Source organism: Sinohyriopsis cumingii, chromosome 1 (genome assembly GCF_028554795.1).
Source record: "Sinohyriopsis cumingii isolate HCF-2022 chromosome 1, ASM2855479v2, whole genome shotgun sequence".
NCBI lineage: Eukaryota > Metazoa > Mollusca > Bivalvia > Unionida > Unionidae > Sinohyriopsis > Sinohyriopsis cumingii.
In genome coordinates this window covers 110,172,342-110,197,889 of record NC_142961.1, presented here as the reverse complement: position 1 = coordinate 110,197,889, position 25,548 = coordinate 110,172,342, and the positions used below count along the sequence as shown (strand labels likewise).

Sequence of the window (25,548 nt, the reverse complement as noted above, 5' to 3'; positions counted from 1 at the left end):
GGGATACACTGTTCAAAATCTCAGAAATTCTGGTGATTGCTATAGCAAATGTAGGGAATACACTGTTCAAAATGGGGATACACTGTTCAAAATGGGGATACATTGTTCAAAATGGGGACACACTGTTCAAAATCTACTAGGCTAGATACTCATGGAAGTAGTGTATATACCCACTTACAAGTCAAACTGCAAACAACAAAGAAGTTTATCTCACCTCTGTCTGCGTGGGTTGGAGTCTCAGATTCGGCCAATGTGGGTATGTGAGAAAGCTTGCCAGTAGCTACTCGTTGGTCGGTGGTTATCCCCAGGCTTTTCCCAAATTCTTCCTCTACCATTAATACTGGCTGCCATGTATAGCCTATCGTGTGCTTAAAAATGGCGTTAAACCCCACAACAAAAAGTTTATCTGCTGTAGCATAATGTGCCTGCAGATCAGGGTCAATGATGTTTGTTTGACTGATTACTCCTAATGAACTGCACAGATCTGCTGGCACATTATGTGATGGCAGATCTGGGTCTGTGCAGTTTGCAGTTGGACTCATCTTATAAGCAAGTATATACTGTATTTTAATTCATTACGGACACCGAAACCACACTGAAAATGACTATATAAAAGCAAACAAACCGTTCCTGCCAACAATCAGGACATTTTTAATATATGTACTACCTTTATTCAAACAGTTACAGTTTCGAAGTTAACTTAATATTTTGACTTTATATATGTCAACAGAAAGTCTAACCTAATATGATTTTACAATAACGATAATATATTCAATATGTTATCATAAATTAATTCAAGTACGCATATATTGTTTAATGACGACAGGATAAGATATACTGAACATGTATCATAATGCCATAAGTAGTAGCCCAAAATAATACTTTTTTGTAACTTATTACACCGTGGAGATACTATTCTATATTGGTGATGTCATGGAAACAATATAGTACATGTACGGGTCCCTATCATGATCATCATCATGCAATGTGTATTACATATATCCCAGCTGGTTAAAATGGTTATGGGTCCTGTAAGACAGTGATGGAAATCATATAATAGCAAAAAACAAGTGCCGGCATGCGACACTGGACTCTAACCCACTTTAATCACATCAAATCTGTTGATCCTGATGAGCTTTTTGATGACTGGACATCTGCACTGGATTTTCATTTAATGTTCTGATATCTGATATGTTCAAAAACTACAGGCAACACTTGATAATGATAGAGTGACTTATCTGTAAAGATGATGACATAGAAAAGATATTACCATAACCGAAAAGGTAGAACCATTTTATACGGGACCTCTCTGCCTCAAAGACTTCAATTAGCATGAAATACAGTTGGACACCCTCCAGACACATCCACGCAAAGGCAGTCAGGAAGAAAAAATGAAGAAAACCAGCAATAACAGCACATAAAGTCTGTAAGAAAAAACAAATGCAATTAGCACATCAGCACATGAATGACTATAGTTTTGTGGAAATGGTAGTAATATATCTTTCCGGAAAGGCACCCAACAGCAAATGACCAGGGCAAGTCTGGCAAGATTCCAAACTACAACCCACTTATTGTGGGTTCATCCTGCTAACAACTAAAATAGTGCAGCACCTTAACAAAAAAAGAAAGAAAAAGTTGAGTATACAGTAATGCTGCTTCTTTTTTCTACTTAAACCATGTCTGTGTTTGTGTGATTTGAAGTTTTTAAAGTAGCTTTACAAAATTTTCAGTCTTACCACTAAGATGTCTGCATTATGGCAGTTTATAGTGATGTCCTGTGCTGGGCCATCATGTCCAACCCAGTCGCATTATCCTGACACCAGTCCGACCAGCAGAAAGAGTGTGGGATCGATTCCCACCATCGTATCAGCCCAGAATGGTTTACTTGGGTGTGGCAATTTACTTGCCTCAGCATGACATAACCTTCAGTGTTAATATATCATAAAACACCAAACCAAACTGACTTCCAAAAGGTATGGACTCAAACCTACTTTCACAAAATGCACCAATGTCATCTGGGTCTAGCTGTTCAATCTACTGTTAATTTTCAATTGACCGGCAGACACTGTGTGCATGTGTGTGTGTGTGCCCATGTGTGTCATACAGTGTGTGCGTGTATGCATGCATGCATGTCATCCAGTAATACCAACTGTTACCAACATCAAACAGCCAATATGAATATCAGTATTAAATATCTTAATCCGAACTTTTAAACTTCCTCAAAGTGATTTTGGTTTTTCCTCCACCAAATATACTGGTCACCATGTACAACTTATCGGGTGCTGAAAAATGACAGTAAACCCATAAAACAAAACTCCACACTCAAGGTCTAATAAAACAAAGAATAGTGATCATTACCAATGGGAAATGGGCAGGTACGGGTTTACTCACCTGGTTTGATGTCTGAGCAATCCCAAACAGGAAGATCAATTCTGCTATCATCAAGCAAAGAACCAGATTCTTGTGGATTGTGTTCCTATCTGACTGCAGGTTCCTAGTAGAGAAAAAGTTACAATAAATTCTCCAAATAAATCTATACAAAGCTGTTCATGTTTATTTGAAATTGGTCACAAGTCATTAATAAAAACATAGTTAATCATAAGACAAGTAGCTTTTTTTACTGCAATGTGTTGTATGTCAAAAGTGAATCATACATGTACTGATTATACACTATCTCCACAAATTTACAATCATTCTTATGTATATACACTGCAGTAATTTATGCAGCTGTTAATTCAATCTCACATATTCCCTGTACTCGACAACCTGTCTACATTTTATGATGACATAATCTGGTTTAGCATTTGCATAAAAAGCTAAATGTTTTCCCATTTGAGGGTTTCAAAAAAATCTAAAAATTTGTCCATGTGACAGTTTCAAAGAAAAAGCTAAATGTTTTCCCATTTGAGGGTTTCAAAAAAATCTAAAAATTTGTCCATGTGATGGTTTCAAAGAAACTTCAGTATATTTGTATGACCTGACCCACAACTGTATTTTTATTCTGAAAGAAGTTTAAAACAGTTTTGATGCATTAATATGAGTACAGATATGACATATTTCAGACAGTGTGGAATGCAAATTTGCTTAGTTGTAATTATGTTTAATTACTGTGAAAACATTGGGATGTTTACATTTTTTTTACATACAGTTGGTAAAACTTTCTCCAATCAGCAACTGTATTTAGTTATAATCATTCTTCAGCATTAGATTTTTGTAATTACTAAAACAAACATAATCCTACAAGATAATTGCATACATGTAAATATTCCAGTCAGGGCTGACACAAGCAATGTGTGAGCAGTGTGATTGCACAAGAAGCTGTTTTCACTGGGGTGCCAAATCAGGGAAGGAGCACAAAAATCAGACAAGGGAGCTAAAAAAGAAACAAAACCTTTGTTTTTTCTTCATATGAGAACCTTTTTATTTGGTCAAAACTAACACTGATTTCTTACAAACTTTCTTGTCAGCAAATAATTTAATGTGTGGGGGGGGGGGAGGGAGTCAAATGTCCATTTTGAACCATACTGCCTTGTACCAGCCATGATTCCAGTACAGGTTTAAGTCCAGTTGGTTTTGTGTAAAATGTTACCTACCTGAAAAGGGTAAAAGTCAGGAAGCTGATAAAGAGACACAGAATGGAGATTGTACATCCCACATAGGTGATGGCAGTCAGTGACAGCTCATGCTCTTTTGACAACTGAAAGCAAATGAAATTGACTCAAACAACTGCAGATACCCACCTCAGCATAAAACTGTATTTATTTATTTCATCAAGATTTAGTTTAATCTATGTTTTATGGCACAGCAACACTTTGAATGCTATATATTCCAAGGCTACTCTAGTAAAGTCCCTGCCCAAGAACACGCCTCTGTATCCAATCGTAGCTGATACAGTTGTGGGAAGTGAAACTGCACCCCATCTGCTCATGAGTTCAATGCCAAAACCTTGACTACATTTGTCCCCCTCTTACACCCCCAACCCCAAGAGCCACCTCCTCTACATAGCCATTTTTGTCTGCACCAACAAATTTGTTCACAAGTACCCCTCATGGGAACCACTCTACTGATATGGCATGTCCACTTTACCCCTCATGGGAAGCCACCCTACTGATATGGCATGTCCACTTTACCCCTCACAATTACCCCTCATGGGAACCACCCTACTGATATGGCATGTCCACTTTACCCCTCACAAGTGGCTATGTTTTATCTAATGTGTCCAAAACCAATATTTCATTCATTGATAATGTAAACAGTCCAATTATCTCTACCAATGTCTTTTTCCAGATGTCAGTTTTCATTACCGAGATAAGCATTCGCTAAAGTACACTAACATCTAACAATATGGTAAATATTATATCATTACCGACAAACACCATGATTTACATAAAGCGGCCTCAGATATGTTCTGATAGAGTTTTGGGATTCATACACCTGTTAAGTTCTTCTCTATGATTAAGACTAGTTGTAACTGTCAAGATCACAACATCGTCAACACAGGCTAAAAACAGCTTTCGTGAATTCAAACACAAAAGAGATAAACAGTGAACAAAACATGATACAAGGCCAAGACCAAAAAATCACATGACAGTACATGAATCACTTCCTTCTTAAATAAGGCATTCATCTACTCAACAAATGTTTTCTTTACATGTTTAAGTTGCAGTACAACTAGCAACATTGAAATAAATCATTACAAAACTTTAACATGTGATCACCTAAACAAAAAATTCTTACCAACGAAAAAGTAAAAGTTATTCGACTCAACAACAATGGGGAGAGTTTCAGAGTTCTTATCAAACAATTTGACATTGGGAAGACTCAAACAAACATGATAAGTACATAAATATCATGCAGCTGTGGGAAAATGGAGTCCCCAAATAGAAAGAGAATGATTCTTAATGTCATGCGATGTTTGTACCAAGATTTAAATCACAATGTTTATTGAATGTGTTTGCAATGCATATGCCAACAATATCCCACTCACATTTCACACTCCAGAATTAAGCACTTTTTATGTTCACTTGAAATATGTCTATTCTTAACCCTTTACCTCATGCAAGCGTCTTTGGACGCCTCTACTCCATTCGCATGGAAGCGCCTTTTGATGCCTCTACTCCATTCGTATGAAAACCCCCCATTAGATACTACATTCATTTCCGGCGAATGACAATTAAGTCAGATCACATGGTCGCTGTTTATGCACTGGTCGATATCTACTATTTAAAGTAACTGGGCCGTAATTTCCACTCCCCAAAATGGCGGTCACAGATTTCATTCAGTACTTACAAAGTTTTCACGATTAGAATCACAACTATGAAAGATTCAATAACTTAGGTAAAGGCTCTGATATTGATGTAGGCAGCAATTAGTTTTTATAAATTATCAAATTCAGATGACTTAGTGATGTAGACGCAGACAAAAAACATGTAAATTTCGAGTATGGGAAATGGCAGCTACGGTTGGTCACATGGCCTCACTGACATGATGGTGAACGAGTTCTCTCAAGATTTTAAAGCACATAAAAAATTCTTCCATGAAAAATAATTACACAGCTATAACAATCGGACTTTACTCTTAAATTTTTCCACATATAATAGGTGTGTACCAAAAATGTAAAATGGTGAAAATTGCTGTTAAATGTAACATACACTACATTGCTTAACAGTTCACAGGCAGGATTTCATTCAGTACTTACAAAGTTTTCACGATTAGAATCACAACTATGAAAGATTCAATAACTTAGGTAAAGGCTCTGATACTGATGTAGGCAACAATTAGTTTTTATAAATTATCAAATTCAGATGACTTAGTGATGTAGACACAGACGAAAAACATGTAAATTTCGAGTATGGGAAATGGCAGCTATGGTTGGTCATGCAGCCTCACCGACATGACAGTGAACGAGTTCTCTCAAGATTTCAAAGCACGTACAAAATTATTCCATGAAAAATAATTACACAGCTATAACAATCAGACTTTACTCTTAACTTTTTCCACATATAATAGATGTGTACCAAAAATGTAAAATGGTGAAAATTGCTGTTAAACATAACATACACTACATTGCTTAACAGTTCACAGGCAGCCCTATGTGTATGCTGTCGACTAGGTAACAGGTGTTCTATTTATAGCACACTGCACTTTGTCACTATGCTCTATGAGGTAAAGGGTTAACACAAGAACTTATTAATAATTATTGTTACTTTTAAAGGAAGATATTAAATCCTTTCTTACAACATATACATAAATGTACTTCTCAACAATATCGTCCACCTCTAGAAAGGCCATCCCTCTTATAAGGCCACTTTTCCATTGCAGAAGTGGTGGCTGTATAAGAAGGGGGGGCTGTATAAGAAGGGGGCGCTGTATAAAGATTTAGATGTGAATTTTGCAAAATACCATGTCTTGCCTATGAAACATGATTTGAAGACAAACTCCCTCCAACAACCAACCATCCATAACTTGATAAACTTTAACACTAATCAGAATTTCAATCACTTACCTCAGTCCCTGAAACATCCATCAGAATTTCAATCACTTACCTCAGTTCCTGAAACATCCATCAGAATTTCAATCTCTTATCCATCAGAATTTCAATATCTTACCTCAGTCCCTGAAACATCCTCAGAATTTCAATCTCTTATCCATCAGAATTTCAATCACTTACCTCAGTCCCTGAAATATCCATCAGAATTTCAATATCTTACCTCAGTCCCTGAAACATCCTCAGAATTTTAATCTCTTACCTCAGTCCCTGAAACATCCAACAGAATTTCAATCTCTTATCCATCAGAATTTCAATCACTTACCTCAGTCCCTGAAATATCCATCAGAATTTCAATCTCTTACCTCAGTCCCTGAAACATCCATCAGCACAGCAAAATTGGTCAGATGGTCACACTGGCATGTTGTATTTGAAGGACAACTGCTGATGACTTGACAGCCCTCCTGGGACCAATGTCCAGTCAAATTACTAATTTAAAAAAAGATGAAAACAAACCTTAATACATGAGCCAACATAAATAGAAAAGTCTTTCCAGCAACCCCACACAAAACAGTAGTGATACAATACAGCTAAAAATGCTGAAAAATTACCAAAAATTGTAGGGGAAAGGAGGTATATTTTATAAAGAGAAAACACAGCATAAAATTTATACACACTACTGAAAAAAACAAGAATGCCTCATAGGGACTGATTCTTTGGTGGCTGAAAATAATTTCCAGGAATTCAATACCATTTCTTCGTTTTAACTAGTGTGCTGAAACCATCCTTGATATCCTTCATCAAAAACAAGATTTTTAAATTAGCTGTTGCAGATACTGGGTGTTATTTTGGTTTATTTTTCATTTAGAATAAACAAGGACTCATAAGTCTTCTCCCTGAAAACCATGTATAGATGCTTTTCCATTTTGAAGGAGTAATCCTAAGATATTCAAGATTGATGCCACGTTGGCCATGACCATATTAAGACTGAAATAATTTCTATTTAGTACCACTAGACATCCCATGAAGTCTTTTGGTGAAAGCACAATCTGATATCACCAGCTAACACTGGACAATGTTATAGCAAGATTTTCAATATGGCCATTGTGTTAGTCATATGACGAGTTAGACTGGTACCATTCGCATTTACAACCAAGACACAACATGTCTTTCTGTGAAAACCCCATGATGATCTGGCCATTCTGTCAGAAGAAATAGTGAGAACAAGATTTTCAACATGGCTACGGTGGCAGACATAGGGAATGACTGAATGGCACAATTAAGACCAACTAGACATCAGAAATTGTTGATTAAAAACCATACGTTGATATGACCATCTGTTCTGAAGGATTATAGATAATATTTTCAAGATGGCTGCTGTGGTGGTCATTTTGAAGATTAGATTGACATTTTCATTTCTGGACCATTTATGCTTAAAAATTCTTCTGGTGAAAACCCAATGGGAACATTACTTTACATGGAGGAAGATTAGCAATAATAAGATGGTCACTGCAGCAGCCATATCTGACATCAGATTGCCAACATTTTCATTCAAGAAACAAAAACAGACATCAAAAGCCGTGTTCTGGTGAAAATCCAATGGCAACATTACATTTCATTCAGGAGAAGAAGCAATAACAGAGTTTCAAGACGGCCATTATGGAAGCCATACTGGACATCAGGATCAGCCCCATTTTCATTCAGAACCAACAAGAAATCATAAGAAGTCTTTTAGAAAATAATAACTATGTTGATACACCCATCCATTCAGAAGCACTGACAACAAGATGTCAGTGGATATCAAATTTTAACCACATTTTCACTCAGGATTAACTAGACATCATAAGAAGCAAAAATAAGATTTTCAAGTTGGCTGCTGTGGAAGCCATACTGGATGTCAAATTGGGAACATTTTTCATTTAGGATCAAACAGCAAAAACAATCTTTTGTTATTGGATGCAAGTCAGATGATTGATAACATACCAGACCATAAGCTCTCCTGGTCTATGACCAGTAGAGTTGAAAGAAGGGAATGTGCAGGCTCATTCTAGCTATGATAGTGGACGTGTGTAATCTGTGCTCCAATATGATTTGCTAACATTGCAATACTTTTTTTACCTGAGTAGTGGCAGAAAAACATAAAAAATTATATATTACAATTATAATTATATTATAATTATTTATTTTATTAAAGATTTGTGTGTTTGTGATTTGGATTTTTAACATACCTTTAACAATTTTCTGTCATATCACTATGATTTCTTGAGTGTGGCAGTTTATAGTAAAGTCAAGCACAGGGACATCATGCTGCAGACATGAAACATGATGTTCAACACAGTCACATTATCCTGATACCAGACTGAACAATCCTAACACTAACCTCTAAATTCTGAGTGCCTAGTGAGGCATCTGTTAGTACCATTTTTATAAGTTTTAGGTATGACTCAGTGGAGTTCGAACCTGTGACTTCCCACATCCAAGCTGGACACTCTAACCACTAGGCCACTGGAGCGGTATTTATTTTATTAGAACAGGGGTGTCAAACTCAATCGCTCAGCGGGCCAAAACTCAAATCACACATAAGGTTGCGGGCCGAACAGGATAAACATTCAATAAGCGGAAAATTAAACCTTTTTTAAACATTAATATAAATTAAAACAGAAAAAAGTTTTAATAATAAAAAATCATTGGCATACCCATTTCCGCTCTTATGCCAATTTGTCAGAGCTGGATGTTTGGCATCTTTTCTTGGCTACAAGTTCGTTTATGTTGGGAGTAATGTTCTGTGTCATTGAGATTCTCATGATGGACTGCAAGTGTTCATCAGTGAGATGACTCCTGTGTGATGTTTTGTTAATCTTCATCACAGAAAACAGCTGCTCACACAAATATGTGCTACCAAACATGCTCAAGGTTCGAGCCGCATGTAGATGAAGCTGGGGCATTTCTTCAGGAATGAAACGAGTGAACTGTGCAGGCCCCCCAGTGTCGTACTTTGCCTTTAGTGTCCCATTACACTGCAGCTCTATTAGCTCCATCTGCAAATTTACAGGTGCAGTTTCCACGTCTATGGCAAATGGGTTACGAAACAGCTCGAAATTACTTTTCTATGCTTCAAAGTCACTAAAGCGCCATGCGAACTCTGCGCGAAGTAAGCTAAGTTTTTCAGCAAAGTGTGCATTGGGAAACACCGTAGCGGGAAAAGGTGATGTAATATCCGGGCACTACACTACTTTCATTTCTTATGCACCAATCCAAAACGAGCAACTGAACGTTGCTAGGTTACTGTAACGACAAACATCCACTCACTACACAACTTTTATTTTCGCTTATTCTGATCGAAGCGAGAACGCTCTCAGGTAGCCTATCGTTCAGCAAGGCTGCTAATTAGGGAATTTGATTTGTACTTTATATTGCAGGGCCATTAAAAAATATTTTTGCCTAAAATTCTCTATCGGGCCGGATATAATTGTACGCCGGTCAAGACCTCTCGGGCCTGATATAATTGTACGCTGGGCCTGATGTGGCCCGCGGGCCTTGAGTTTGACACATATGTATTAGAACAAACAAGTTGAAAGCTATCTCAACTCACTATTGGTAAGGTGATTGTGTACAGAATGATAAAATTTTGTATGGTGCACAACCACCCTCTGTCTAAAACTCAGCTACCTCATGAGCAATGAATCATTCTTTTTACATCTGAGATTTATTTAAACAAGAAGGGGCTGGCACTTAATTGGGCAAAAAGAATTTCCAGGAATGCAAGTTAAGACCATTTCTTTCTTTTTAAGTGTCAAGTGTTGAAACTATCTATGATATTATTCAGCAACAAAAAGATTTTCAAATTAGCTGCTGTAGTACACATTCATTCAGGACAATCGTGTGGTGAAAATCCCTTGTCATAATTATCATCCAGGGGAATTGGTGACAGTATTTTTAAGACAGTTGGTCTAACAGAAATACTGGATGCATGAATGTTACCATTTTCATTTAAGACTTGGTGAAAATCCAGTCTCATAATGACTACCCATTCAAGGGAAGCAGTGACAAGATTTTTAAGACAGTCATTATGGCAACCAACAAATAAGATACAAATGACACCATTTTCATAGGAACAACTATAAAATTTTCAAGCTATGACTTTCAATCCAAGATGAGTAGCAATAAGAAGATCAATAAGGACCAAATTTGACATCAGGTCAACACCGTTTGCATTTAAGACCAAATCAGCATCACATAAATTCTTCTGAAGAATACCCCGTGTCAAACTGACATTTAGTTCATGTGGCAAATGGATGCTGTGGCAGCCATATCGATCGTCAGCTTGGCATGATTTTCACTGAGGACCCATTAGATATAATTAGAAGTCTTTTTTTGTGAAAACTCCATGTTGATACAACCATCTTTTAAAAAGGAATAGTGACAAGATTTTCAAGAAGGCAGCCGTATCAGACATCAGACCAGCACTATTTTAATTTACGACCATCAAAGGAAGTCTTTAAGTGAAAATGCCATGCTGATATCACCATCCATTCAGGAGGAGTAGCAACAAGAAGACTGTGAAGATGGCTGTCATGCTGACAATATTGGACTTAAGATCTGCATCATTTTCAATAGGACCAACTAAATACTGTATTAAGTCTTTTAGTGAAATCTCTATGTTGATATGAATATCCATTCAGAAGGAGTAGCAAAAACAAAATTTTTAAGTTGACCACAGTGGTGGCCATATTGGATATGCAAGCAGCACCATTTTCGTTTAGGGCCAACTCGACTATGGGATGAATGTGCATGTAAAGATTCAAGGCAATCATTCAGATTCAAGGCAATCATTCAGATTCAAGGCAATCATTCAAGTAGTTTACGAAGAGTACCAATAACAAACTTGTGCTAAATAAAAGACAGATGATGGAAAACAGGCCATTCCATATTAAGTTCTTCTGGTCTACGAACATCAGATTGTGGACAACTCAAGTTACTGGGTATAAATGACATGGGCAACTGATGGACGGATGGATGGATGAACAATAAAAAAAAAATACACTCTGCTATATGGCAGGAAGAAAAAATGTCTCAGATAAAAAAACAGTGATGAAATGTTCTAATTATTACACTCCACACAGATCTCAATCACATGCAGTGCTCCCTCACTATAATGCTGTTTAGGGAAGCCATACAAGTGTACAGTGATACAGAGGTCACTTTATACTGAGGTACATTATATAGAAACATAATTCAACCAGTATAAACAGGATCCATTAACATGACCATGCAATATCGGGGACCATGCTATCCAAGCGCTTTATAGTAAGGGACCAATGGAATGTGTTGGCAGCTCAGGAATCATGTAATCTGTTCAAATAATTGCCAGCAACCCCAATTTGCAAATGCATCATCCGATGGTAGATATGGATCTCTACTTTCACATTATGATAGTTGGCTGTGTATTTTATACGGTTAAATAAATTAGTAAATATCATACCTTGGGTCAAAGTCCCAGAAGGAACACAGTGGTACATATCTTGTGTTTGTCTGCAAAAATGAAAATAGCATATAATGTGAGTCACAGTCAATCTAATATTACTTCAACATGCTTCTAGATAATGTTTCATATATTACAAAAAGTAGCAAATGGATCAAAATTTTTATCTAACAATGCATGAATCAATACCAAAGCAAAGATGGCAAAAAGTCACAATATTTTACACACAAACACACAGAGAATTGATACCAATATCTGATCTTTCACAGACAAAATAAAACTAAAACACTGCAGAAGCCTAAAATTATGTTTCTGCTTTCATTCAGATATACAGCAGACAAAGGATCACATGTGACATACAAACTCAATTACCTGACCCCCAAATTACAAATAAAAATGTGTCCACACAATATGGCTGGCCCTGCCAAAAATGATGGAATTAAATGGCAAAGTTCCAAGTAAAACAGGGGCTTAACTCCAAAATTTTGCCTCAAAAGACATAATAAAAATCAAGCTCGACTTAGGACATCTTCATATAAAACCTCATGCCAGATTTGGTTTTGATTATCAGAAATCAAAGAGCAAAGATTTAAGTGAAACAGATGCCAAAATTCTGTACAATTTTGCTGGAGAATTGCAAAAATTAAACTTGATTTGGCTGTATAAGAGAGGGGCGCTGTATAAAGATTTAGAGGTGAATTTTGCAGAATACCATGTCTTGCTATGAAACTTGTTTTTGTGTAAAGCCTCATACTAAATTTATTCCAATCCATGAAGTTATTAAAGAACTTATTGAGCAAATGCAAAATGTAAAGGCAACTACAAAATCAAACAAGATCCACAACTCCATAGAGTTTTGTCAGAAAATAGTGCAAATCTAACCCATGCTAGCATCTTTTAATCTAATGCCTTATACCATATTTGATTTCAATTTGTGAAGTCCTTCAAATGTTACTGAGCAGAAATGAAATGGAAGGGTATGATTCCAAGTCAAACAGGGACACTGAAATTCAAAACTTTGATGAAAATTGAACTCTACTTAAATATTCTTGATATAATATCTCATAACAAATTTAATTTTAATTTACCAAGTCTATCAAAAGTTACTGAGCAGAAAGTAAATTTGTCACAGACATGAAATGACAAGGAGAGACAAACATGGATAACATTCCATGACACCTCCACAGATATGACAGGGATATCAAACCATGTTCATGCAGTTCAAATAAAAATTCTGAGGTTTTACTGATCAGTGCTTGAAATGAGACAATCTCACAGGTTTTAAAATCAGACAATCAGTGAGGTCTTTTGAGTTAGTACTTAGAATCAGACAGGTCTTACTGACCAGTGCTTGGATTTAGAAAAACAGACCGATCTTACTGACCAGTGTTTGGAAACAGACAATCAGACAGGTCTTATTGATCAGTGTTTGGAAATAGACAATCAGACAGGTCCTATCGATCAGTGCAAATAAATGGTCAGACAGGTCTTACAGATCAATGCTTGAAATCAAACAATCAGACATGTCTTACTGATCAGTGCCTGAAATAGACAATCAGGCAGGTCTTACTGATCAGTGCCTGAAATAGACAATCAAACAGGTCCTATTGATCAGTGTTTGGAAATAGACAATCAGACAGGTCTAAGACTTACTGATCAGTGTTTGAAATCAGAAAATCAGACAGGTCTAAGACTTACTGATCAGTGTTTGAAATCAGAAAATCAGACAGGTCTTACTGACTAGTGCTTAGAATAGGAAAAACAGGCAGATCTTACTGATCTGTGAGGTCTTATTAATCAAACAGGTTGTAATGATTAATGGTTGGAGTTGGACAATCAGATATCAGCATGAGAATGTTGTGATAACCACAAGACCAGGTATGGAATAACACAATGCATGGAATGGAATGGCACAAGGCCTGGTATGGAATGGCACAAGGCCTGGTATGGAATAACAAGGCCTGGAATGGAATGACACAAGGCCTGGTATGAAATGGCACAAGTCAGTGGAATCATTTTAGGCAAGGCAAATGTACTTAACCCATATTATATAATATCCTTTCTAAACAAATATCTCATTTCAGACAACTAAGCCTTGATATAACTTTATTAGCACATCAAAGACCTAAATTCTATTATTATCTTTCTTATATCTGTGTGCAATAATATGTTCATGTGAAAATACCATGCGAATACATACATTTGCTGACACTGTAAGATAAATATAGGGAACTTTAACCTCAGTTTCTGTTTGGTTCAATAAACAAGTATGAACAAGGATCACTCAATAGAAATATCTAAGGTAATGTCAAATGACTGTTTTTTTCTATATTTTGTTAGGGATAGGATTATAGTAACATGGTTGGAAAATTCATAAAACTCGCCATTATGCTGGTGTGATTCAAGGTAAATATCACAGGTCGGTTTAGCTTTGTAATTCTCTGTCCACCATTTATGGAGGCAGAAATAATGTTGGTGTTGATGGTCAACGTCATGCTCTCCTGTTCTCCCTGACCTTCCTGGTCTGGGTCTTCCTCACCTGCAGTAGAGGACAGCATCTCCCCAAGGTTCTGGTACATTAGAAATGACACAAGAACATTCTCTGAAATGGTAATGATGATATTTGATTTCATTCATTTAATCTTTTTCTCTTCTGACTGAAGAGCAAGTTATGACAATCGAAAAAAAGTACATATTTTCTCTTGTGAAGCATACATCAAACTGCAGCAAGATCTGTTGAGTCCTTATGGAATGCCTCAACTTGCACCTCGGATGACATGAACATTCACAGCAACGTAATTAAAATTTCCAAAAATTGGGGAGAGAACTCTGTAAGCAGTTATTTTACAAAGTCCACATGTTTATGGGACACAAACTCATCTCAATACAAATACATGCAAAGCTGCATGAAAATGTCTCAGATGAGATTACTGAACTGTCAAGAGTATGACAGAGAGATGATAAAACAATTTATATTAAAAAGGGGAATAATTCTTTATAGACGATTATACAGATCCCATTTCATATGGGTATTATAACTACAAGATGTGCTACATGGGGACTTAGAGGCAGAGCAAATAAACAAGCTTTTGCCTACATGTTTAATCACTACCTTTCACTCAACAAATCCCACCAAAAACAAATACTGTGTTCTTAAAAATCAAGTTAGCAGACCCATTCTGATATGCCTTTCTATTCTGGAGGAATAGCAATAATAAAATTTCATTTGCTGCTGTGGTGGCTACTCTGGATGTCTTATATGCACCATTTCAATTAGAATCAACTAGACATTATAAAAATTCTTTTATTGAAAACCCCATGTGATATAAAACTTCATTATAAAAAAATTCTCAATGCACTGTAATTAGCAATCCACAATAAAATTTTGATCTGTGAAAATACACTTACTTAACGAAAAAAACAGCAATGAAAAATAAGTTCTGACAAGTTAAATTTTGTATCTATATATATTTTGTTTTTAGTTTCAGAGTGAATCATAATAAATGTGAAATTCCCTCTTGTATTCAAAGGTGAAAAATGTCAATCTACCACCACAGCTATGATCAGCTCAAACTGTTGTCTCTTAATTTCAGTGAACACAACTGTATAACACAGAATTTAAGTCTGATATTTTCATTTATCAATGGCAAAATATCTTATCAAATATTTTGATTGTATATATTTATTATTCTTGACTTTTAATACATATTCCCTTTCATTTATCTCTGCCTTAACAGCTGGTGATTTCAGAACCACTGACACTGCTATCTCACTGTGACACCAATTGTGTCAGATGGCAAATGTTGGTATAAAATAAGTAGACCCTGATCTACTCATGCATTATTACAGCAGATCGGGTTCTACTTCTTCTTCTTCTTATTCTTCTTGTTCTAGGGTTTAATGCCATTTTTCAGCACAAGATAGGCTATACATGGCGGCCAGTATAACTGGTGGAGGAAGAACCCTGGAAAACCCAGGGAAGAACCACTGACCCACGAGAAGCTACTGGCAGGCTTTCCCATGTACCCACGCATACCGAGACTTGGACTCGAACCCACGCAGACAGAGGTGAGATGGCAGTGATCTGGAATGGTGAGCGCTTTAGACCACTCGGCCACTCGGGTTCTACATGGTTGGTATAGAGTGCACATTATACATCAATAAATGAAGCACTTCTTAGTAAAGAATCAACAAAGGCTACAAGCAAGTAAATCTCCATTTCCAGGATTAACCTACCATCTTTCTTGCTGGGTAGACTATCAAGGGGCAGTACAATTTTATCCACCTTGTTTGACCATTTATCACTAGGTTGGTTACTAGCAGATGGTAATACAACATCATGCTTTGCCTGCCCTGTTTTCTTCACCACTTTTACCTCTAAAACTGCAATATTGAATTGAAAATTTAATTATGTACATATAATATAAACGTATCAAAACATCTCACTTTACAGAAAGTGATTCCCAAATGAAAAACCTTGAGGTTCAAGGTCATCAGAGGGATACAAATTAGTTATGTGAACAGAGAAATATGCAAAATATGTTGAACAGAAAAAAAGTAGGCAGATTAGAACAAGAGTCCCTTGAGGCACTGATGCTCTAATGGGCATAAAGAATTTTATGAAATTCAAGATAAGATCATTTCTTCCTTTCAAACTGCTTATTGTTGAAACCATCTTTGAAATTCTTTGGTAATAACAAGATTTTCAAATTAACTACTGTGGTGGACATAATGGACATCAGATTGGCAAAAATTTCCTTTGGATGAAAATAGACATCGTTAGAAGTCTTTAGGTGAAACCCCCATTACATAGTGATCATCCATTCAGGAGAAGTAGTGATTTTCAACACAGCCATCAATGCAGCCATATTTGATGTACAACTGGCACCATTTTCATGTAGAACCAACCAGGTATCGTAAGAAGTCTATTGGTGAAAACTATGTTGATATACTGTCCATATGGGAGGAGTAGAGATAACAATATTTTCAAAATGTCCATGTGGTGGTTATATTGAGGGTGAGTCAAGTTTCATTTAGGACCAAGTAAACATAATAACATCTTGTCTGATGAAAACGTCATTTAAAATGGCCAAATACTGGATATCAGAAAAACCACTCTTTTAAGTTCAAGAAAACATTATATAAGGATTTTTAGTGAAAACCACACGATGATATGAGCATTCATTCCGGAGCAGTAGTGATAACAAGACTCTCACGCTGGCCACTGTGGCAGCCATATTAGACCCCAGATTAGGACTAACTAGACACTGTTACAAAGTCTTTTAGTGATAATATGACCATCCGTACAGGAGAAGTTGTTATAAGATTTTCAAAATGGCTGCTGCTGTGTCCAAAAATCAGAGGTCAGATGACAGATGACGGCTGGACCATGGACAACAGGCCATCATATAAGTTCTTCTGGTCTATGACAAGTAGAGCTAAAAATGAACAAAATCTATGTCTACACATTATGATATGCAACAACTTCCAATATTTTAACATCCTATGCCATCAATTTTTTTTATACATTCTCATTCATTGTGCACTTCTAAAAGAATCTTTCATAGCTGTATAAATGGAACATAATTTTCTGAATGACTCAAATTGGTCTTTTAATGCAACTGCTATTGAAAGAATATTTCAAAATATGTCTGATGCAAAAATTACATGCAATATTAATTACCAATGCTGTTAACATTAAGGTACCAATATAATAAAAAAACAATTCTTGATATTCAATAACAAACAAACTGAATTACGTGCCAGAAAGCTGATTTTAAAGTTGAAATTTATGAAGTTTTAAGAATGTTGCCATAGTTTCTATGAATACAATGAAATCCAACAAAATATTTTAGTCTGATTACAGACAAATTTTTTCTGAATATAAGACCAACTCCTCATGCATACAAAATGGAATGACATAAACACAGAATTCATAGGAAGTGAAAAAAGGGATGTAAAATACTGTAATAAGCCCATCATCTTGCTATAAATGATTTTAGATCCACGTCATTTGCTTATTCTAACTCAGTGTTCATCCTATTTTCCAAACAAGTCTTTTTTGATCAAATAATATGCCTCCAAAACTGTACACCCCTCAGTCAAAATTCATATAAAAATGTCATTTTTCTAAGTTCAAGTGCACTGATTCCAATAAGGCATGTATAAGGAAGACGACTTCCAAATCTGCCAAAAAAGAAAACAACATGATTTTCTTTTAACATAACATTACATGTGAAGTTGTCTCATTACAATGTAACTTTATGGATTAGGTCAGAGTCAAAAGTGGATTTTACGTGTATTTTATTCAGCACTACTATGTGTACCTCAAAAGAGGAGAGTTCTGAATAGAGTCAAAGACAGTTAACTCTTCTAATATCCACATACCTGTTATTATGAGTTTGCTTATGACATGTGTGTGCACTAATTACATATTATTAACATGTGGATAAGCAATATTAATTTATCTGGTAGATGTAAAACTAACATATATTATCTTCACTTGATGTCATTGAACCAGGTGTATCCATCATAGATGCATAATCAAATGCCATCTCCTCCATGCTAATTATCAGTGACGTTACTGCTTTGGACCTCTCAATACGGGGAATTTCGTCCCATGAGTTCCGCTGTGACTTTGAGAGGAGATTGCTCCCTGATTCAACAACCATCTGAAAGTTATAAATTAAACATATATACAAACATTTTTGCATTCTGAAGGAAAATTATTTTGCAAAAGAATTTTTTTCTAATAGTGTATCTTGAAATAAGAGGGAATATGAAGTACAAAAATGGGGTCTGTGGGTCACAGCATTATCAAGGTTTATGCGTAGCAGGATATTACTGAAGTCAAACAAGCTAGGGAAAATCATAACCTTAGTGTTAAGGATTAGCAGGAAATGTGTTATGCATGCATTCCTGATAAATGAACAAAGAGTCCCTTGAAGGGACTGATGCTCTACTGGACAAAAAATATTCCAGGAATTAAAGATAAGACCACTTCTTCCTTTCAAATGCCAAGTGTTGAAACTATCTCCAATTTTCTTTAGCAATTTAAGACCATTTCTTCTTATTAAATTAACTGCTTTGGTGGACATTTCAGTTTGGTACCTATTTCTTTTAGGACCAACAAACATCGTTTAGAAGTAACAACGCATCATAAATAGCTTTCCGATGGAAAATTCATGTTCAGCCAACTTTTAATTTTGAACAAGTAATAAAAACAAGGTTTTCAAGATGGATGCCATGGTGGCCATATTGGATATCAGATTGGTACCATTTCCATTTATGACCAACAATACAGTATAAGAAGTATTCTGGCAAAAACGCAATTTGCTATAACCAGCCATTTAGAAGAAGTAACAATAAGAAGATTTTCAAGATGGCCACTGTTGCAGCTATACTGGACATCAGATTTCCACCAATATCATTTAAGACCAACTAGATATCACAAGTCTTCTAGTGAAAACCCTATGCCAATATGATTATCTGTTCAGGAGGAGTGGCAATAGTGACAGCCATACTGGACATCAGACTTGTACCATTTATCTGTTTAGGACCAAGCAGACATCATTAAGAAGTCTTCTAATGATACACCCATGTTGATACAACTATTCTTTCAAAAGCAGTGGCAATAACAAGATTTTCAAAATTGCTGCTGGTGGCCATACTGGATGTCTAAGTGGCACCAATTTATTGTAGGACCAACAAGATCATGGAATGAACTTGTGCACAAAGTTTCATGGCAATTCTCCATGTAGTTTACAAGTAGCAATAAACTTGTGCTAAAAGATGGATGGACAGCAGATGATGGACAACACACCATTCTATCAGCTCTTCTAGTGTATGAGCAGTAGAGCTTTTAAACATTACAATATGGGTACATTAACATCCAAAACACAGTAGCTGTGTGATAAATAGACTTTCTGTGGGTTAATTACTGTGAATTCATTTATTTATTTTTTTCTATCACTTTATGAGGTTTGGCAGTAAAACAACATTTTCTTCAATACATGAGTTCATCAAATGCAGAAAAAGGCTTTACTGTCTTCATAAAAGAATGGCATTTTGTTGGTTACAGGAACCACTAAATCAAAGAAAACTGGTACTTCATTACAAATACACAGAATTCTGTCATGCTCTGAAGCTCCAAACTGGCAATTTAAGTTCCAACTTTTATATCCATTACATGACATACAAGAAACAAAATACCAAATAGTGGGAGTATTTTAACAAACATGTAATTTTGTTTTACTTTGTCCAAAAAAATGTGATTTTAAATTTTGATGAATTACTTTTTTAGTAAATGGAGAAAGTGGTTTTATTTTAGGATGATAACCAGCATTATTTTCTAACCTGATAAAAAGTTTCTTTTCTCAGACATGCTGAATTACTCTGCCATAAAACACTCTATTTAGGGTAGGTAAAAGTGACTTTTTTAACTGTTCAACAAGGGAAAAGACAAGATGCTAAATTATGCATTGTCAATCCCTACTTAATTTAATGAATTCCCCACCCCACATCAATAAAAATAAGGTGACACATTACAATTGTGCACAGCTGATTTGCTTCAAGTTTACCACTGTGGTGGCAATATTGGACATCCAATAAACACCATTTTCATTCTGGACCAACTAAACATCATAGAAAGTCTTTTGGCAAGACCCCATGACAATATTGGACCTCACAAAGACCCCATGGCAATATTACTTTTTGTTCAGGGGGCCCCGAGTGGCCGAGTGGTCTAAAGCGCTCTTCGTTATGGATCACTGCCATCTCACCTCTGCCTGCGTCGGTTCGAGTCTAAGATTCAGCCAATATGGGTATGTGAGAAAGCTTGCCAGTAGCTTCTCGTGGGTCGGTGGGTTCTTTCCGGGGTTTTCCCGGGTTCTTCCTCCACCATTAATACTGGCCGCCATATATAGCCTATCGTGTGCTGAAAAATGGCGTTAAACCCCACAACAACAACAACAACAACTTTTTGTTCAAGGGGAGCTGCAGTATAAAGATTTTAAAGATGGCAACTGTGATGACCATAATGAACATCAGATCAGCACCAGTTTCATTTAGGACCAAGTAGACATCAAAACAAATCTTTTGGTGAAAACCCCATGGCAATACGACTTTCCATTCATAAGTAGATTTCCAAGATGGCTGCTGTGGTGTTCATTTAGGACCAAGTAGACATCTTAAGAAGCCTTTTAGTGAAAATAGTATGCTGATATGACGATCCAATCAGAAGACGCAGCATTAAAAAGATTTTCAAAATGACCACTGTGGTGGCCTTACTGGAAACCATACTGGCACCATCTTCGTTTGGGACTGACTAGATATCATAAGAAGTCTTCTGGTGAAAACCCCATGGCCGTATTTTTTTTTCCTCAGGAGGAATAGATATAAAGTGATTTTTAAGAAAACCACTGTGCCAGCCATACTAGGCATCAGATAGGCACCATTTCATTTATAACCAACTAGACATCACAAGTTTTTCAGTGAAAATCCAACAATGATTCAGAAGAAGTAGTGATAACAAAATTATGGTGGCATCATTGGATTTTCAAGCAGCACCATTTACATTCAGGAGCAGTGATACTATGGAATTGATATATGTGTGCAAAATTTTCATGGCAATCCTCCATATAGTTTTGGAGTATCCAAGAAAAACTTGTGCTAATTGGCAGACAGACAACACACCATAAGCTCTTCTGGTCTATGAAACTGAAGCATTCATGATATTAACTAAACTCAGTCTGATACTGTAAGTGCTTGACTTATGTATCAGCTCCTTAATGAAGTGCTTACACAACTACATTTGCAATATGAAGTAATTAAAAACATTTTACCAACTGCACTTGCCAAGAATGTACAGCAGCAGACATGCAATTTTCAGTATTTGGTGGTAACGTCTCTGCTGTCACATGCAATTTTCGATATTCAATGGTAATATCTCTGATTTCATACAGTTTTAAGTATTCTGTGGTAATATCTCTGCTGTTACATGCAGTTTTAAGTATTCTGTGGTAATGTGTCTACTGTTACATGCAGTCTTAAGTACTCTGTGGTAATGTCTCTGCTGTTACATGCAGTTTTCAGTATTCAGTGGTAATGTCTCTGATGTCATGCAGTTTTTGGTATTCTGTGGTAATATCTCTGCTGTTACATGCAGTTTTCAGTATTCAGTGGTAATGTCTCTACTGTTACATGCAGTTTTAAGCACTCCATGGTAATGTCTCTACTGTTACATGCAGTTTTAAGCACTCCATGGTAATGTCTCTGCTGTTACATGCAGTTTTCAGTATTCAGTGGTAATGTCTCTACTGTTACATGCAGTTTTAAGCACTCCATGGTAATGTCTCTACTGTTACATGCAGTTTTAAGCACTCCATGGTAATGTTTCTGCTGTTACATGCAGTTTTCAGTATTCAGTGGTAATGTCTCTGATGTCATGCAGTTTTCAGTATTTGGTGGCAATGTCTCTGCTGTTACATTCAGTTTTCGATATTCAGTGGTATTGTCTCAACTGTTACAAGCAGTTTTCGAAATTCAGTGCCAAAGTCTCTGATGTCATGCAGTTTTCAGTATTCTGTGGTAATGTCTCTGCAGTTACATGCAGATCTAATTAGTGTTTTTCTGATTTTCGATTATAATTGATCATCAGTTGCTTGAGTGGAACCAATTATTGATGATTAAATCTGACCAATTTCCCATCACTAGTTCTAATGCATATGACACAGTGCGAATGCCATAACACACAATCACTACCACTGGGCTGATAATTCAGATAAACAACTGTAAGTTTAATCATTACAAGTTATTGAAACATGGTCTGTTCTCATGAAAAATCTGCCCCCCATCCCACCATTTTATAACAGTTACATACAACCCTATTTAGACTACTGTAATACAGTATGGGGTAATTCAAATGATAGCTGGCACATCTTCAAAAAAGAGCATTAGGGCTAATATCAATCCAGAAAGAAAGCAAGGAAAATTTAGCTGGTAAGTTAAAAATATTACCTATTAAAGATCAAATCTGTTTGAGAAAAGCCAAATTAATGTACAGGATATCCCATAACAGTACTCCTGAATATTTACAATCGCTATTCCAGTATAGGCTACCTGGTAATACTCCCCACCTGGGATCCATGTCTACCAAACAGTATAAAATTCCCAAACCAAATAAGGAGTTATTTTAAAAAAAGTTTCCAATACTCTGGAACGCTGATCTGGAATAGTATTCCAGTTGAGATTAGAAATGCCCACTCTATTTCCTTCTTCCAAACCCAATATATCCAGTGACTTCAGAGATGCAGCTAAAATAAATAAATTCCTTTGTATGAGGGCCTCAAGGTAGATTAGTTCTTAGCTAATTGTGTTACCCTCTTTAAATAAGGTCATTATTATTATTATTATTACCACACTCCATCACTAAAAAAAATTAACAAATACCAGAGAGTTCATTCCCCCATGTTAACATCCTAGACAAAAAACACTGGATTATGTCATTTCAATGAACTGCCAGACTGTTCAATTAGAGATCATAAGACAAGTTCACATACAGTGCTATCAGGTTTATCTGTGAACTGCTAGTCTGTCTAGTTACAAACAGATGCTAGTACAGTGATGTCAAGTTAATTTGTCAAATGCTGGTCTGTTCCTTTAAAAATCTAGATATCAGTACACTGCCAGTCTACTCCATTAGAAATCTAGATATCAGTACAATGTCAGTCTGCTCCATTAAAAATCTAGATATCAGTACAATGTCAGTCTGCTCCATTAGAAATCTAAATAACAGTGCACTGTCAGTCTGAACTATTAGAAATCAATACATCAATACAAAAATGCCAGTCTGCTGTATTAGAAATCTATACATCAATTCACTGTCAGTCTGCTCCATCAGAAATCTATACATCAATACACTGCCAGTCAGCTTAATTTAAAATCTAGATATCAGTACAGAGATGTCAAGTTAATCTGAGTCTACATTTGAGTGGGTGAGATTCTACTGCATTTAAGACAATTACACTGCTATTTATTGTTACACTGTTGGCTTCACCTTGGTGAATGATTTCATCTTTTCCTTGTTTGGAAGCTGTCTTTTCATCTGTTTTATAAGGTGTGGTAGAAGATTTCTGGTAGCCTTCTTAATGTCACCTGCCCGCAGTTTTCTACTAGATGTATGCAGCTTCACCTTCTCTACTGCATCCTCTGGTCTGTTGGTGCCATTCAGCTGCAGAAATATAATTAACTGAAATCTGTATCTGAATCAACACAACTGCCATGATTGTACACAGTCTTGTTTTTATGCACTGAAGAGCTTTAGAAAGGTTTTAGGTCACTTGGAGTAAAACAGTCTCTGTTTAGATGGAATTCTGACAATAAGATATCACAGAATTGGGTCCAATAGTAAACAACATAGCCCCTGTTCTGCAAACATATAATGTACCAGCAAATCTGAGTTTATATAGTTTTGTTCTTTTGATTACTCTTAACAATCTGCATATATGCATAGGTTCCAATCCAGTACATTACGCAATGAGAGATCCGGGTCTTTGCAGTTTGGAGTTGGATTGGACTTGTACGCAGATCTATACAGAATCTGGTGTATAAATCTGTTTCCTGTAAATTGAGACAAAATTCTTTCACAATGACAAACTGAATAAAGTACATGTCTGGGTTGACTTTAAGACTGGGATTTCCTTCTTTCAGTGCAAACCATAAATGATTCTTTTTATCTACCATTTGTTTTTTTAATTTTATGATTCATTCGTGTTAGCTTCTTTTAATTCTAGCATTGGTGCTCTCAATTCCTAGTTCACATACAATCAACAAAATTTTTCATGAAATCAACATCATTTAGCTCTTAGATCAAGGGCACCATGACCAAAATCATACAATGTAAAACAATAAGGGTTAAAAGAAAACAAGCCAAAACTTAGTTTTATATCTTCATTTCCTTTTCAAAACACTATTACTAACAAATATTGATAGTGATCGCTAAACCATGGTGCAATACATTAAAGTTTTCTTAATATATTGCTGTTCCATAAATATCACGGTTCTCAGTATAATAAAATTTGGAACATAACTCATTTGGTAGTAATGGACACCAACTAGCAATTATAATGAGGAAAAAGCTGAATGCAGTAAATTCGTGAAATATGTTAGCACATATTCTTCAGCAGCAGGCTGATAAAAGTGACCCTAGGCCAGCTGACCCAAAGTAACTGACCAATATCATAACAAAAGTCCCTCAAAGAGACTGATGCCCTACTGTCAGAAGAAAAAAAATCCATGAATTCAAGATAAGACCATTTCTTCTTTTCAGCCACTGAGTGGTGAAACCACCTCTGACATTCCTGAGCAACAATATTTTCAAATTAGTCGCTGTGGAAGCCATATTGGATGTAAGACAGCACTATCTTCACTTATAACAATCATAATTACATGACTTTTCGTAAAAACCATGACAATATGACCATCCATTCCGGGGGTGTCTATATTTTCAAGATGTCTGTCATGGCAACCATATCTGATACAATAAAATCCCCATTTGCATTTATGAACAACTAGATATCAT

The 25,548-nt window shown here is 36.1% G+C and overlaps 1 protein-coding gene across 8 annotated transcripts in view; it reads right to left on the bottom strand.

Moving 5' to 3' along the window:
- Positions 1 to 25,548, bottom strand: part of LOC149807591 (adhesion G protein-coupled receptor L3-like) — a 149,559-nt gene that overhangs the window by 49,609 nt on the left and 74,402 nt on the right. For all 8 annotated transcript variants that reach the window (XR_016423020.1, XM_089968499.1, XM_089968558.1 and 5 more), the window contains 9 exons: positions 24,025 to 24,198; positions 18,457 to 18,640; positions 16,206 to 16,352; positions 14,354 to 14,571; positions 11,970 to 12,019; positions 6,853 to 6,976; positions 3,594 to 3,697; positions 2,392 to 2,494; positions 1,271 to 1,424 (listed from right to left, as the gene is read on the bottom strand). Coding sequence is in view for 7 of the 8 variants with exons in the window: in XM_089968499.1 (XP_089824625.1) it covers positions 1,271 to 1,424; positions 2,392 to 2,494; positions 3,594 to 3,697; positions 6,853 to 6,976; positions 11,970 to 12,019; positions 14,354 to 14,571; positions 16,206 to 16,352; positions 18,457 to 18,640; positions 24,025 to 24,198 (1,258 nt within the window). In the remaining variant the exon portion in view is untranslated. The remainder of the gene's footprint in view (positions 1 to 1,270; positions 1,425 to 2,391; positions 2,495 to 3,593; positions 3,698 to 6,852; positions 6,977 to 11,969; positions 12,020 to 14,353; positions 14,572 to 16,205; positions 16,353 to 18,456; positions 18,641 to 24,024; positions 24,199 to 25,548) is intronic.